Source organism: Dasypus novemcinctus, chromosome 5 (genome assembly GCF_030445035.2).
Source record: "Dasypus novemcinctus isolate mDasNov1 chromosome 5, mDasNov1.1.hap2, whole genome shotgun sequence".
In the NCBI taxonomy this organism is placed as follows: Eukaryota; Metazoa; Chordata; class Mammalia; order Cingulata; family Dasypodidae; genus Dasypus; species Dasypus novemcinctus.
Window position 1 is genome coordinate 132,087,710 of NC_080677.1, and position 14,101 is coordinate 132,101,810.

The following is a 14,101-nucleotide window of genomic DNA, read 5'->3' on the forward strand; positions in this document are numbered from 1 at the left end:
ATTGTCTGCTTTTTGTGTCCATTCACTGTGTGTTGTTCTTTGTCTGCTTGTATTCTCATTAGGCGGCTCTGGGAACTGATCCTGGGACCTTTGGGGAGTGGTAGAGAGGTGATCATTTTCTTGTGCCACCTTGGCTCCCTGATCTGCTGCATCTCTTACTGTCTTTTCTCTGTGTTTTTTTGTTGCATCATCTTCCTTTGCCAGCTTTCCACTTGGGCCAGGACTCCTGCGCAGGGCAGCACTCTGCACGGGGAGATGTTCTTTTATTTATTGAAAGTGGTATATTAAAGTCTCTTGCTGTTAATGTAGAACCATCTATTTCTTCTTTCAAATCTGTCAGTATTTCATATATTTTGGGACTCTGCTGTTAGGTGCATAAATATTTGATAATTGTTACATTTTCTTATTGAATTGACTCCTTTTATCAGTATATAATGACTTTTTGTCCCTTGTAACCATTTTTTACTAAAGTCTATCCTATCAGATATTAGTATAGCTACCCCAGCTGTCTTTTGGTTAATACTTGCGTTTTTGGGGTTGTTCTTCTTTTTAAGAGAAGTTGTAGGTTTATAGAACAATCTTGCTTAAAATACAGGATTCCCATATACCATATACCACCCCACCACTAACATCTTGCATTGGTGTGAAATATTTGTTACAAATGATGATAGCCTATTTTAATAATTGAACTATTAAAGTCCATGTTTTTGTTTTTTTCCCCTGCATTTCTCGTTTTTATTTGACAGAAAAAGTTGCTCTTGCTGTACAGATTTTAAAAAGCCAAAATGCCTTTAAGAAATGTGAACAAAAGTTGGGGGGGAGGGGCCACAACCTCATTGAGGGGGCAGTAGGAGCCAACTAACTTCAATTTCTGCCCTTTCCAAGAACTCCTCACACAAAAGCCCCCAAGTCCCAAACCATCACCAACCAAGGGACTTGGTTGGGGATGAGAGGGCAGTGCCTCCAAGCATTCCTGACTCCAGCCGGGGGTGTCCAAAACTATCTTCCCCTCCCCCAATTCCCACTCATTCCCTCCCATCCCAGTAAAGTCCATGGTTTAACTTAGGGTTCACTGTGTTATGTTGTGTAGTTCCATAGATTTTAAAACAATTTTTATTCTGTTGCCATATTTATCATCTCACATTTCCCCTTTTAATCATACTCATATATATATTTCAGTGCTGTTAATTCTGTTCACAATGTTTTGCTATCATCACCACCCATCCATTACTGAAACATTTCCGTCATCTCAAATAGGAACCCTGTACATTTTAAGCCCTCACCCTGTGTCCTGGTAACCTATATTCTGGATTCTCACTCTGTTAGTTTGCTTATTCTAATTTTCAAATCAGTGAGATCATACAGCCTTTGTTCTTTTATGTCTACTTATTTCACTCAACATGATGTCTTCAAGGTCCATCTGTGTTGTCTCATGTATCAGAATTTCATTCCTTTTTATGGCCAAATAGTATTTATATATATATACCACATTTTATTTATCCATTCATTGGTTGATGGACACTTCATCTTTTAGTAATTGTATGTAATGCTTCTTTGAACATCAACGTGCAAATATTTGTTTGAGCCTTGACTTTCAGTTCTTTTGGATATATATGCATGGTATATCTGTATGTGTGTGTGTGTGTTTATTTTTTCCCCTGTCCTTTCACTTTCAGCCTACTTAGGTCTTTGAATTTAAGGCGAGTCTTGTGGATAGTATAGTTGGGTCTTGCTTTTTATCCATCCTTTCATTCTCTGCCTTTTTTTTTTTTTCTTTCTTACCATTCTCTGCCTTTTGACCTGAGTGTTTGATTCATTTGCATTTAAAGTTACTACTGATAATGCAAGCCTTTTTTCCTGCCGTTTTACTAGTTAATCTTTGGCTTATACCTTTATTTATTCCTCAATTCTTCAATTAATTCCTACTTTAGTAATTTTTTTTTTTTATTGTACTATATTGTGTCCCTGGTCATTTCTGCCTGGATGTATTTTTCATATATTTTCCTTGTGGTTACCATTGGATTAAAATTTAACATCCTAAATATATAACAATCATATTTGATTTGATACCAACCTGACAAACTGTTTCTATAACCCTCTGTCCCCCCCACCTATTTTGTACTTGGTAAAATTATGTATTTGTATATTGTGCATCCAAAATCATAGATATAGCATTACTTCTTGTGCATTTGTATTTTTGGCAGAAAGTAGAAAAATGGGGTTACATCCCAAAAAATATAATTCATTAGTACTGGCATTTATAATTACCCAAATGTTTACCTTTCCTGAGGTCTTTATTTCTTTATGCTGTTTCAAACCTCTGTCTAGTGTCCTTTCCTTTCAATCTGAAGGAAATTCTTTTTGCATTGCTTGAAGGGCAGTTCTAGTGTGATGAACTCCCTCAGCTTTTCTTTGTCGTGGAATGTCTTAATCTCTCCCTCATTTTTGAAAGAAAATCTCACCAGATATAAAATTTTTGATTGGCAGTTGTTTTCTTTAAGCACCTTACGTATTTTAGCCCACTTCTTAATTGCCTCCATGGTTTCTGATGAGAAATCAGCACTTAATCTAACTGGGACTCCTGGTACATAACAGTTTGCTTTTCTCTTGCAGCTTTCAGAACTGTCTCCTTGTCCTTTGCATTCGACTGGTTGATCAGTATGTGATGGGACATATTTTTCTTTAAGTTTTTCTTGTTTTGTGTTCTCTAGGTTTCTTGGATGTGTATAACCACATCTTTTGCTAAGTTTGGAAAGTATTCTGTCATTTCTTTGAATATTCCTTCTGTTTCTTTCTCTCTCTCCTTCTGGGGCTCCCATTATGCATATTTTGGTATGCTGGTGGTGTCCCAGAGGTCTTTTAGGTTATTTTCACTTTTTATAATTCTTTTTCCTTTCTGCTTTTCTGCCTGACTCGTTTGTCTTGTCTCCAAGTTCACTGAGTCTTTCTATTCCAGTAGTTCTGTTTGATTCCTTTAAAATTTTTCTCTTTTGAGATTCTTAAATTGTTCATTGTTTTCCTAATATCCTCTCATTCTTTCTCTGCATTTTTCTTCACTCCTTGAGCATATTGAAGATCATTTTTTCTAACGTTTTTGTCTGATATATCCACAATCTGGTTGTTTTTATTGATATTTTCTGGATTTTTATTCTTTTTCTTTGGCTGGGCCATCATTTCCCGTTTCTTTGTCTTGTAATCTTTTGTTGCACACTTACATTTTAATATTTTAAAGTGTTAATTTTGGATTTTATTGCCTGAGATGTCTGTTTTTTGAATTTGTAACCAGATGGTGATATGACAGATTTTCTAAAGTTTCACCCCTTATCTGGAAGGTCCACTAAGGCAAATGCAAAATGTGGGGTCCTACCTGTATCTTCTGGGCCTGTGTCTTTTTCTGGGCTTGTGCTTACTAGTGGCCTTAGGAGTTCCACTGTCTACAGGAGTTTGAATGCCTCCTCTACTTCCCAGGAGACAAACCTCCTCTTGGGTGTTCTGTTTGGATTGACTTAAAGCAGGTAAGCCTTTGCTCCAGGTTATCTGCCTAAATTGTTTCTTACATTGCTTTCCTTGTCTCCTGGCTGCTTTTGTCTGGAGGGCAAATTCTGGGAGAGGAGGCTCACTGCAGAGAAGTTTCTCACGTCAGTCTTTGCCAGCCAGAATAAGACCGGGCGCCCACAAAGGGAGTGCTGATCTGTTCCAAACTGCCCCAGAGAGAGGATGAAGAAGAGCCAGGAAGTGCGCCATAATCCTCTTCCATACTCCTGAGAGCTGGAATCTCTTGACTTGCATGGCAAATGCAGATGCAGCCCTTCAGCTGTCCTCCGCAGCTGTTTCTTTGTTAAGATAGACTTTTTTTTCCCTTTATTTTTAAATGTGCTTTAGATTGCATAAATGTTACATTGAAAATACAGGGAATTCCCATATACCCCCTGTGATGGTTAGGCTAATGTGTGCAGTTGTTTGGTCATGCAGGCACTGGGCTAACTAATACAAGGGCATTTATGGACTTTAGTCACCATTGACTTTACTGCAGTGATAAATCATAGATAGCTGATTACAGTTATAATAATCAGGGAGATTGCCATCAGCAGTGAGTGACCCTTTTTCTAATCAATTGAATGCCTTTAAAGGGGAAGTGATTCCAGCATTGAGTGAGAATTCCTCAGTTCGTTTTTGGACAGCCAAGTATCTCCTAGAACTCATCAAGAACCTTCACTGGACTTTCACTGGAGCTCCTGGTTGCAGCCTGCCTGTGGAACCTGGACTTGTGCATCCCCACAGTCTTGTGAGAGATTCTGATAAAAATCTCTTACTGTTGACAGATATCTTTTGTTGATTCTTTTTCCCTGGAGAACCCTGACTAATACCCCACTTCCCCCTCACACTTTCCCCCATTTACAACATCTGTCATTAGTGTGGCACATTTGTTAACAGTTGATGAACACTCACATATTGAAGCATTGCTACTAAGCATGGTCTATAGTTTACATTATGGTTTACACTTTGCACTGCACAATTTTATAGGTTTTGACAAAGTGTATAATGGCTTCTATCCATCATTGCAATAGCATGCAGAGCAATTCCACTGTCCCCCAAATGCCCCATTTTACATGGATTCTTCCCTCTCCCTCTCCACTGTCTTTGTATCAGTTCCAAATTCTTCCATTACAAGAATCATAATAAGTCTACTTTATGTCCATAAGTTACATTCCCCCCTTATGTTTGTTCACTCCTCAGTCTTGAGAATTTTGGCATGTTGATACCCACTCTGCTTCTGATTCAGAGGGAGGGATCCTAGATCCTGTGGGGCAGATGGATGGAACTGTCTTGCTGCAGTTGTAGATAATCTTTTTTTTGGGGGATGAGGGGATAGATGTTGTCAGTCATCATCCTTTTGTTTGTTGTTCTGGGTGAGTCCAGTGACCCATACTGTCTTTAAGTCTCCTTTGTCACCTTTGTCTGGGCGGGTTGGAACAGTGGCTGCTCTCAGAGCTAGGTCCCCAGTGATCCAAAGTTAGCTAATCAAAAGCCGTGATCAGCCTGTGCCTACTCCAGATCTTGGGAAGGTGGATTTTTATGTCCCTTTCTGTTATCATTAATCTGCAAAAGGAGGGGCCAGACCCATTGCTGCTTCATGCAAGAATGGGTGATAGGCGACAGTAATCGCAGAGGAAGAGAGCAGTTTACTGGTATTTATCTTAATTTACTAGCCGTTTCCTCACACTCCTCCCTGGATTCTGTACAGTGTTCTGGACTCCAGAGTTTCAAAATAGTTGATTCAGACAGTTCCTGCCTATTTAATAGTTCTGGTGGAGGGACTGATACCCAGAGTATCCTACTTTGCCATCTTCCCACAGTTCGCATGTTCGAAGTTAATAACCATTTATTGAATAAATGTAGGTGACAGGTGCACTGTGCTTTATAGTTAGGATTTCATTTAATCATCAGGATATATGAAAAGTCTGAGACTTAGGGAGATTAACTTCTCCAGAGACACGACATACCTAATGAGTGGTATAACTAGCATTTAAACCATCATTTGACTTCACATCCTGAACCTTTACATACTATGCTGTTTCTCCTAATTGTTATATTTCCTCAACTCTGTTATGCTTGTTTTTTTTTCACATTTTAATGTTTCTGAAATCAGAAATTATAAATTTTATTTACTGGCATTCTTTTACCAATTCCTGCCTCCCACACCTGCCAGTAATAGATGATATGTCTTGGAATAAATGGAATCCTAGAAATCGGAAAAAGATTGCGATGTACTGAAATCCTTTTTCTTTTTGTTTTTTGGAAACAACCAAATGTATTCCATTATTTATTGAAATTTATGCAGATGTGTATTTTATATCAAATACTAGGAACAGACCTTGTTTCAAAAGATGTTATCTTGTTTTTTAAAACATTTCTCTAGAACATTCATGAAGTTTGTTCATATTCACTTGATCTTATATCATCCATTTTTTAAAAAATAAAAATTATGTCTACAACAATATCTTTGGAAATCATTAACATGTTTTGTTAGTCTTTGGCAGGCCTCTATAAATTAATTTTACCTATAGATTATCTTGATGGCTGTTTTTTTTTTAGTATTAAAGTTCTTTGTATACTTGAGAACTTAGGGGTACAGGTTTGTGTTTGGGTTTCTTTCCCTGTTACTTCCTCTGACCTTCCTCCCATCTTTATCCCCCTTTTACCTATTGTTTTTTTTTCAGCATTCTTCATCTGGCCCCAGACCAGAATTCCTGGTAGGAAGTTTGTGACTTGTATCCTATTTGCTACCCCACACAAAAGTGCCTTAAAAAGTCATGGCCCCAGTGTTTGGTTAATGGCTTTTTTAAGCTTCTGGCTTTGGTGTCTATCTTGTACAGAATTCTGTTGGTCCCTTTTCTCCCATCTGGAGTCTAGGAACTCTGAGGTTTTAGTCACATCCTGCCACCACCATTAATATTTGTTCGTGGGCCCTACAAATTCATCTTATATGTGAGCCTTTTTCTTTTCTATTTTCTATATATTTATCTGTAATTGCTGAGTGTTTGAAACAAATAACATTTTCAAAGGATGAATTTGTTCCACATTAACACGAGGCCATTCCCAGTTTTTAAAAATTATATTTGTTAGTATTAGTTAAGATATGCAAGTCTTGAAAATACAAAGTAGAGTACTTATATTATCAATTTGGATTTTGATTAATATGCAGACCCTTAGGGAGGAGAACAGAATCCTCAAAAGCCTGGAAAAGTGAAATAGTATGGGCGAGTATGGGGAACCACACACAGTCTTCCTAGAATATAAAATTGGAGATGAGCAACCAAGTTGACATATTTAACTTTAATATTGTAGAATGATCATGAGGAAACATTGTCTAATTTGAAGGCTTAATGTTTCCTCTTGATAGCTTTTTCCTCTTTCCTGTTTTAATAGAGCCTTCTTTTGCTGTTAGCACTACTTCTCTTCCTGGAGGCAGCCCTTGGACAGTATTAAACCTTGAAGTCAGAGACATTCGTCTTGAATTCTGGTCTTGCTACTTAATAGTAACGGTTACGTGACAGTGATGTTAATTTTTTTCTTACCCCAAAATGGTCAAAATAATAGTTCCTATCTTATGTGATTTTGTGAGAAATAATCCAGATAAAGTGCTTAAACCAGAGTCTAGACGTTTGATACTTTGGACTCATTTTCACTTCATAACTTTTGTACTTGCCTGAAAAAAATTTTTCCCTTGTCCCTCCCTTGATTGGCTTTTTCTTGTCATTCAAATTTCAGCCCACTCTGTCCTCAAACCTTCCCCCATACTAAAGTAATAATCCTTTTTTAAAGAATATAGCTCTATGGTTAGGTCTTTATTCATTTACTTAACCAGTTACAGTAATAGGACAGTTGTGTGCTTGCCATACACCAGATACTACATGTAAGAAAACTTTTAATTCTCATATAGACCACTTGTTATTAGCCTTACTCTACAGCTGATGTAACAGATGCAGTGTGTTTGAGAAGATTGCACAGGATTATGATCCCTTAATGGTACCAATCTGGTTTTATACTCAGGTAGACTCTGGAATCACCGGCCCTAACCACTGTACTGTGCTGCCTCTTGTGGGTCTGTGACCTTTTCTTCATCATAAGGCATCTCATGGGATACATTAAACCCTTCTATTTCAGCATATGCTGGGCATGTGGAAGTTCCAACAGTGAATAACACCAGGCACCCTGCCCTTCAGGAAATAATAGGGAAGTATATTGAACTGTTTGAAGGGAGGTGGGCAGGGAGACAGTGTCATTTACACACATTTTGATGATTATCTACATGCTCTTTGGAGAAAGGGTCACATCCTGACCTGAAAAAAGCCAGTCAATCTTATCTTAACCTACAGACCATGAATGATCCGAGTCTTGCCTCCATCTCCCACTGCCTCTCACGTCACTTTTCTTTTCCCTTCTATAAAGTAATAATCCTTATCCACACTATTGTATCACCCTATTCAATCTGTTCATAGCTGTTCTCAGTGCTGTATGTAATTAACTTCATTTACGTAGATCAATCTTCAATAGCTATAAGATATGTCCAGAAAGGTGCGAGTTGGTATTATGCCATTTACTACAAAAACTGTGAATAATTATCATTCCTTTTCTCATTTATTTAATAAATTTGTATTTCACAGTAACAGGAAAAAACAATTGCTGCTTTAAGGAACTTTACATATTACTTTGACTGTACTCCTACTCTTGATAGGCAGAGAGTCTAGAAGCATAATTCCTCAATGAACTTAGGTCTTTGTGAGAGGAATAGGCATCAGTTATGGTTCTAATAACTGATTTCAGTAAGCTTCATAAGAAGGTACCGAATGCTACATTTCTATTATAAAAATACAATTAATAGGGAAGCAGCCATGGCTCAATCAGTTGGGCTACCATCTACCATATGGGAGGCCCTGGGTTTGCGTCCCGGGGCCTCCTTGTGAAGGCAGGCTCGCCTGCAGACGCTGCGGAGCCTGGCCCACGGATGCTGCAGAGAGCCGACTCAGCAAGGTGACACAACATCAAAAGGGAGACAAGCAAAAACACAGAAGAGCGCACAGTGAATGGACACAGAGAGCAGACAGCAAGCAAGCCACAAGGGGGAAGGGGAAATAAAAATAAATAAATAAAGACACAGAAGAACTAATCCGCAAGGGGAAGGATGTAATTAATAACATTGTAATCAATTTAGATTGTTTTTGACTGCAAACTAGCTTTATTCATACTGGCTTAAGTAGTAAGGACAGTTAACTCACATAATGAGACTAAAGGCTGAGTGGTTAATCAGTTCAAGAACCCAGGTTCGTTCCTTTTTTTTTTTTTTGGTCTCCATTTCTGTGATGTTGACTTTCAGGCAGTGGTTCTCAAACTTTACCGTTCATAGAATCACCTGAGGCGTTTTTAAAATCCCGATACCCAGGCTGCATCCCATATCAATTCATCAGAATCACTGCGAGTGAGATGTGAGATCTAGATAGTAGTAGTTTTTGGAACTTCCTTAATTTCATTATGAAATGAAGTTTAAGAACTAGTGCTCTAAACTTTAAAACTTTCTACTCAAAGTATGGGCCTTGAGAGGGATCACCAGGGAGCTTGTTAGAAATGGAAAATCACAAGCCCCACCCCAGATCTAAAGGATTTAAAAATCTGCACTTTAACAAGATCCTATGTGTATAACTTGTGTATTGACATTAGAGAAGTGCTGCTTTAGAAACTCATTTTCAAACTTGGGTGTGCGATGGACTCATGAGATGAGTTTTTAAAAATACTGAAGCATGGGTCCCACTCCTAGAAATTTTGATTTAATTGGTGAGAGGGTCCTGGCGTATAACCCAGAATCTGGGTTTTGCTCATTTATTTATAATATTATTTAACATGTTCATTTGTCTCCTGTATTTCCTGTAAATTGGTGGTTCCATCTAGAGGTTCGATCAGATTTAGATGATTCTTGGTTTTGTTTCATTTTGTTTTTCTTAAGATTGGTTTCTCAGTGGTGGTATGTATTTGCAAGGGGTGCATAATGTCTGGTTATTTCTCCTTTTGTCTTTTCAAGAGCTGCTGATCATTATTCCTTAGATCCATTGTTTGGTTAATTAGATAAATCATGGTAACTTAATTAAGTTATATCCTTTAGGAAGAGAGAAACTTTCAGATTTCTCTGATTATTGCATTTATTTTATTTTTTTAGTTTCTCCCCATTTTATGTACCAAGGAAGGGGTTTTTGTCTATTTTATTCCCTCTGCCTGACACAGAAGAGCTACTTAATAAATATTTGAGTAAATGAATTAATTCATAATCCAAACCCTTGAGCACTTCGATGTTTGAAGTGGAATGAAATGTTACCAAGCTTGTAAAAATACTGTAAAAATACAACTAGCTGTTAGGAAATAGAAGTGGGAGGAAGAAACGTAGAAGGACAGACTGAGGACCAATATCCTTATTTTTACAAAGTGAAAAATCAAGAGGTACCGTTTGCTTTTTTTTAACTGATGAAACAAGTAGTAGAGGTTTAAGTACATTTATAACTCATTTTACACTGAGAGATTTGGAGAGAATTAACTAAATTGGTGTATTGTAGGAATGTCAGAGCAAAGTCTCTGTGGAGATGGACATCCAGAAATCGCAGCATGCCTCTGGCTAGTAGTTCTTTCAATTATTCTATCCTTCAGGCATCAGTGATCAGAAAGCTGCACTTCCTTAATTGCCTGCATAGCCTTAGCCTCAAACATGAGTCTACACATCTTTTGTTAGATATTAATGGTCAAATTTTTGCAGGATATGCACAGTTGCACATGTATACCCATTGGAGCATTTAAATTTGGATACGTGGAGTAGAGCTTTTAAATGGCCAAGAGCCTATGCTATATGGTGCACTACCCCTCATGGCAATGTATGTAGCAACCAACACTTAGAGCACCCAACAAGATCTTTCTATGACATTTGGGACAAAAGGGGAATACAAAAATGTATATATAACTGGAACAGAAGTTTCATAAAACACTTAAAATTTGCAGTTCCCTCTGATAACCCTGTATCTTAAAAAACAATTCATGAATTGGAAAATTGATTTCATGACTCATTGGGTCATAGCCCATGACTTGAAGAGCACTGTTTCCAGAGACAATTTGGATTAGGTAATGGGAGCCAGAAAATGAGAGTGTTGAGAATGCTTGGTCCTGTATATTGAATGGAGGCAAAGCTGTTCTGGGGGAGTAATTAGCATTTCAAGGTGGTGTTATGAGACAGGTCACTAAGGTAGCAGGGAGATAAAGATTATTGGTGACAAGATCAATGGGTATTGAGGCGAAGCTGTTAGACAGCTTGTTTGTATCAGTATCAAATTCCGTGAAAGTGATGTTAAGGCTTTGAGATGAAGACAAAAGCAGAGGGAAGTGGATGTGGCTTAAGCGATTGGGCTCTCATCTACCATATGGGAGGTCCAGGGTTTGATTCCTGGGGCCTTCTGTTCAGGGTGAGCTGGCCCGAGTGTAGAGCTGGTCGATGCTGAGTGCTGGCCTGTGCAGCAAGCTGGCCCGAGCAGAGAGCGGGTACAGTAAGATGACACAACAAAGACACAGAGGAGAGACAATAAGACACAGCAGACCAGGGAGCTGAGGTGGCACAAGAGATTGAGTACCTCTCTCCACTCCGGAAGTCCCCAGGATTGGTTCCTGGTGCTGCCAAATGAGAAGACAAGCAGACACAGAAGAACGCACAGTGAATGGACACAGAGAGCAGACAATGGGAGATGGGGGATAAATAAATAAATTAATTAATTTAAAAAAATAAAATAACATCATTTTGAATGGACTCCCCCTTCTGCCAATAGACTGGTAGAGTGAAAACCAGTTCTTCCCATAATATTCCAATGATCAAGTAACATAAACTGTTCTAGAGAATGCTGGTTTGGAGGGGGAAGGGAAACTTTATATATAATTAGTTGTATATATTTTTTGGAGAATAATTGTGAAAATAAGTTCAGAATGAATCTGAAAGCTAGTAATATTTTTTGTAAATTGTTTACTTTGGAATAATCATGTAGTGTGATATTGAGGCAATAGCTTTCTACCTCACTCAGCAACCTTGAAAATACAGGGGGCAAAAATTACTGCGTCATTTTAGCATTGCAAAGAAAATAAAACACTGCTCTTTTTTCCTGGTTAAAGTTCAGAAGAAAGTTTCTTTTTAAAAATAATTTTTATAATTTTATAAAAATTAAGATCATTTTTGGTTTTGAGGAATTGCATTTACAAGTTATTTGTGGGATATTGAGATGTATTCAGACATTTTAGAATAATGTCTTCTCTCAAAATACATTCCTGTATTATACACATGGGCCCATGGTTATACACCAGTAAATATTCATTGAATTGTTTAATTTCTATTGACCCATGTTTTCTATTTTCCATGTATAAAAGTGAGAACTTTTGTAATATCTGAATGGATGAGTTATCTTGCAAGTATGAGAGTTTTCAACCATTTGTTTAGAAATCTGAATTAGTTTGTCAGACACTGTGCCAATCTTTTAACTAATTAATGATGGAAGATAATTTGACAGCCCAAAAAAGTTAAATCATTTTGAATAATTTCCATATTAAAATTGAACAGGCAAATTTCAAGGACACCATAGGAAATTATCTTAGTTTAGATCTTATTTAAGAGTATGTTTACCTTTAACAGAATATCTGATGTATATATTGGTCAATAATATTTGTTAATGTCACAGAAGTGTTTAATTCATAATAGCGTAACTGCTTATATTCTTTACATATAAAGCAAATGAATGAAATTTATTTCCTGTTTTGAAATTGCTCAAATGCTAATTAAAGGAATGTTTTCTGATCCCAGTACTTTCAATTACTTCATCCACTAGAATAATTTTTATGTAAAACAGTAGAATTACAATTTTCTACTTTGATATGCCAACACATACTGAGCTGCTGTTCTCTTTTATAGGGAAATCCTCATTGACAATTCAATTTGTTGAAGGCCAATTCGTTGACTCCTACGATCCAACCATAGAAAACAGTAAGTATTATTTTTACTTACTTATAAACTAAGAAGCCTTTTCTTTTGCATACAAATAGTCATTTTGTGTTCATGGAGGCTTTGATTGCATGGAGTATTCAGTTAAACCTATGTATCTCAAACTGAGGTCAAAGAAGGCATCCAAAAACTTTACCCAAGAAAGGGCTTATTTTTTATTCCATGTCCAGATCTATTGCTGTCTTAGAAATTTCTTAACCAGAATCCAGTCCTCTAATGGAACTTTCTTATTCCAAACTCTGCTTCAGGAAAACAGAAATAGGGAGCTTGGTCTTTTTTAAATTTTCCTTCCTGTGAGCATTAGCCCTCTTTAGGGATTCCATCTTGGGAAGAAAGGATGAATACACTTCAAGAACCCTTGTTATCTTATTCTTGATAGAGTACTATCTTCCTAACCCCTTCCAGTTTGAAGATTTGAAACAAGACTATGCAGAAAGAAATGGCTATTCTGGGATTGGAGAGAGCAGTCACAGGATCAAAGAAAAATTGATTCAGACAGCCCTGTGATGTGCAGAAAAAAAGCATGGAAGACCAGAACAACCTTTACCTTGTCCAGTTTCAATTCCATGGTTTCACATCCTTCCTGAAAGATTCAAGGACCATGAAACAAATGTTGTTTGTGAACCCTCATGGAAGAGAATCTGAAATGCTTCCCTGCAGGGAAGCTGGTTTGTTTCAGTCATTCAGGCTACCAAATTAGACCCTGGAACCAGTCTTCTCAGATTTTTGAGACTAGAACTTACTTATGATTTGCCGTTAAGAATGGACAAGTTAAATGTGGGATTCATCAAAACCTAATTGGCATATATGAAGCATGAAACAGACTTAACAGCTAGGTTCATAGACTTCACTTGCCCAGAGCTTGCAGAGAGAGACTTAAATGCTTTTTGGCTTAAAACGGGCCAAATCTGGCCAACTTCCTGATTTGTATGTCCCAAGAACTAAGAATAATTTTTTACATTTTTTAATACTTGAAAAACTGAAAAGAAGGATTATGTTTGTGACACAGAAAAATTTGAAATTCAGGTATTAGTGTCCATAACTAAAGTTTTATTGGAACACAGTCATGCTCATTCATTTACGTATTGTCTATGACTACTTTTGCACTATAGGCAAACTTGAATAGTTGCAACAGAGACCAACACCCCTCTGTACTCCCATCATATGCCCTACAAAGCCTAAAATATTTGCTATTTGGTTCTTTACAGGAAAAGTTTACTGACCCCTGGCTTAAAATAATTCACTTGACCTTTGTATCTGGTGTGCTGGTGGCAGAGAAAGAAACCCATTTGTTTGCTAAACTAACTCTAGGAAGTCCTTGTTTGAGAGTAACCTCTGCCATTATATGGGAGGAGTCCTGACTACATCCTTTACTGATTTGTTTAGCTGACCACTTATAGAATAGTGTAACAATGTGAAGAGCATATACTTAAAGAGATAAGAATGTCAGTCACAAAGCAGTAGAAGATAGGTTTCACAGTAAGCTCTGCCCATTAAAGTAGTTTTTATAATTTCATACCTTTGTGCAAT

The 14,101-nt window shown here is 37.3% G+C and overlaps 1 protein-coding gene across 1 annotated transcript in view; it reads left to right on the forward strand.

The window, feature by feature from the left end:
• Positions 1-14,101, forward strand: part of RHEB (Ras homolog, mTORC1 binding) — a 69,584-nt gene that overhangs the window by 22,059 nt on the left and 33,424 nt on the right. Inside the window, exon 2 of the mRNA XM_004476297.3 lies at positions 12,482-12,553. Within this exon, the coding sequence (XP_004476354.1) occupies positions 12,482-12,553 (72 nt within the window). The remainder of the gene's footprint in view (positions 1-12,481; positions 12,554-14,101) is intronic.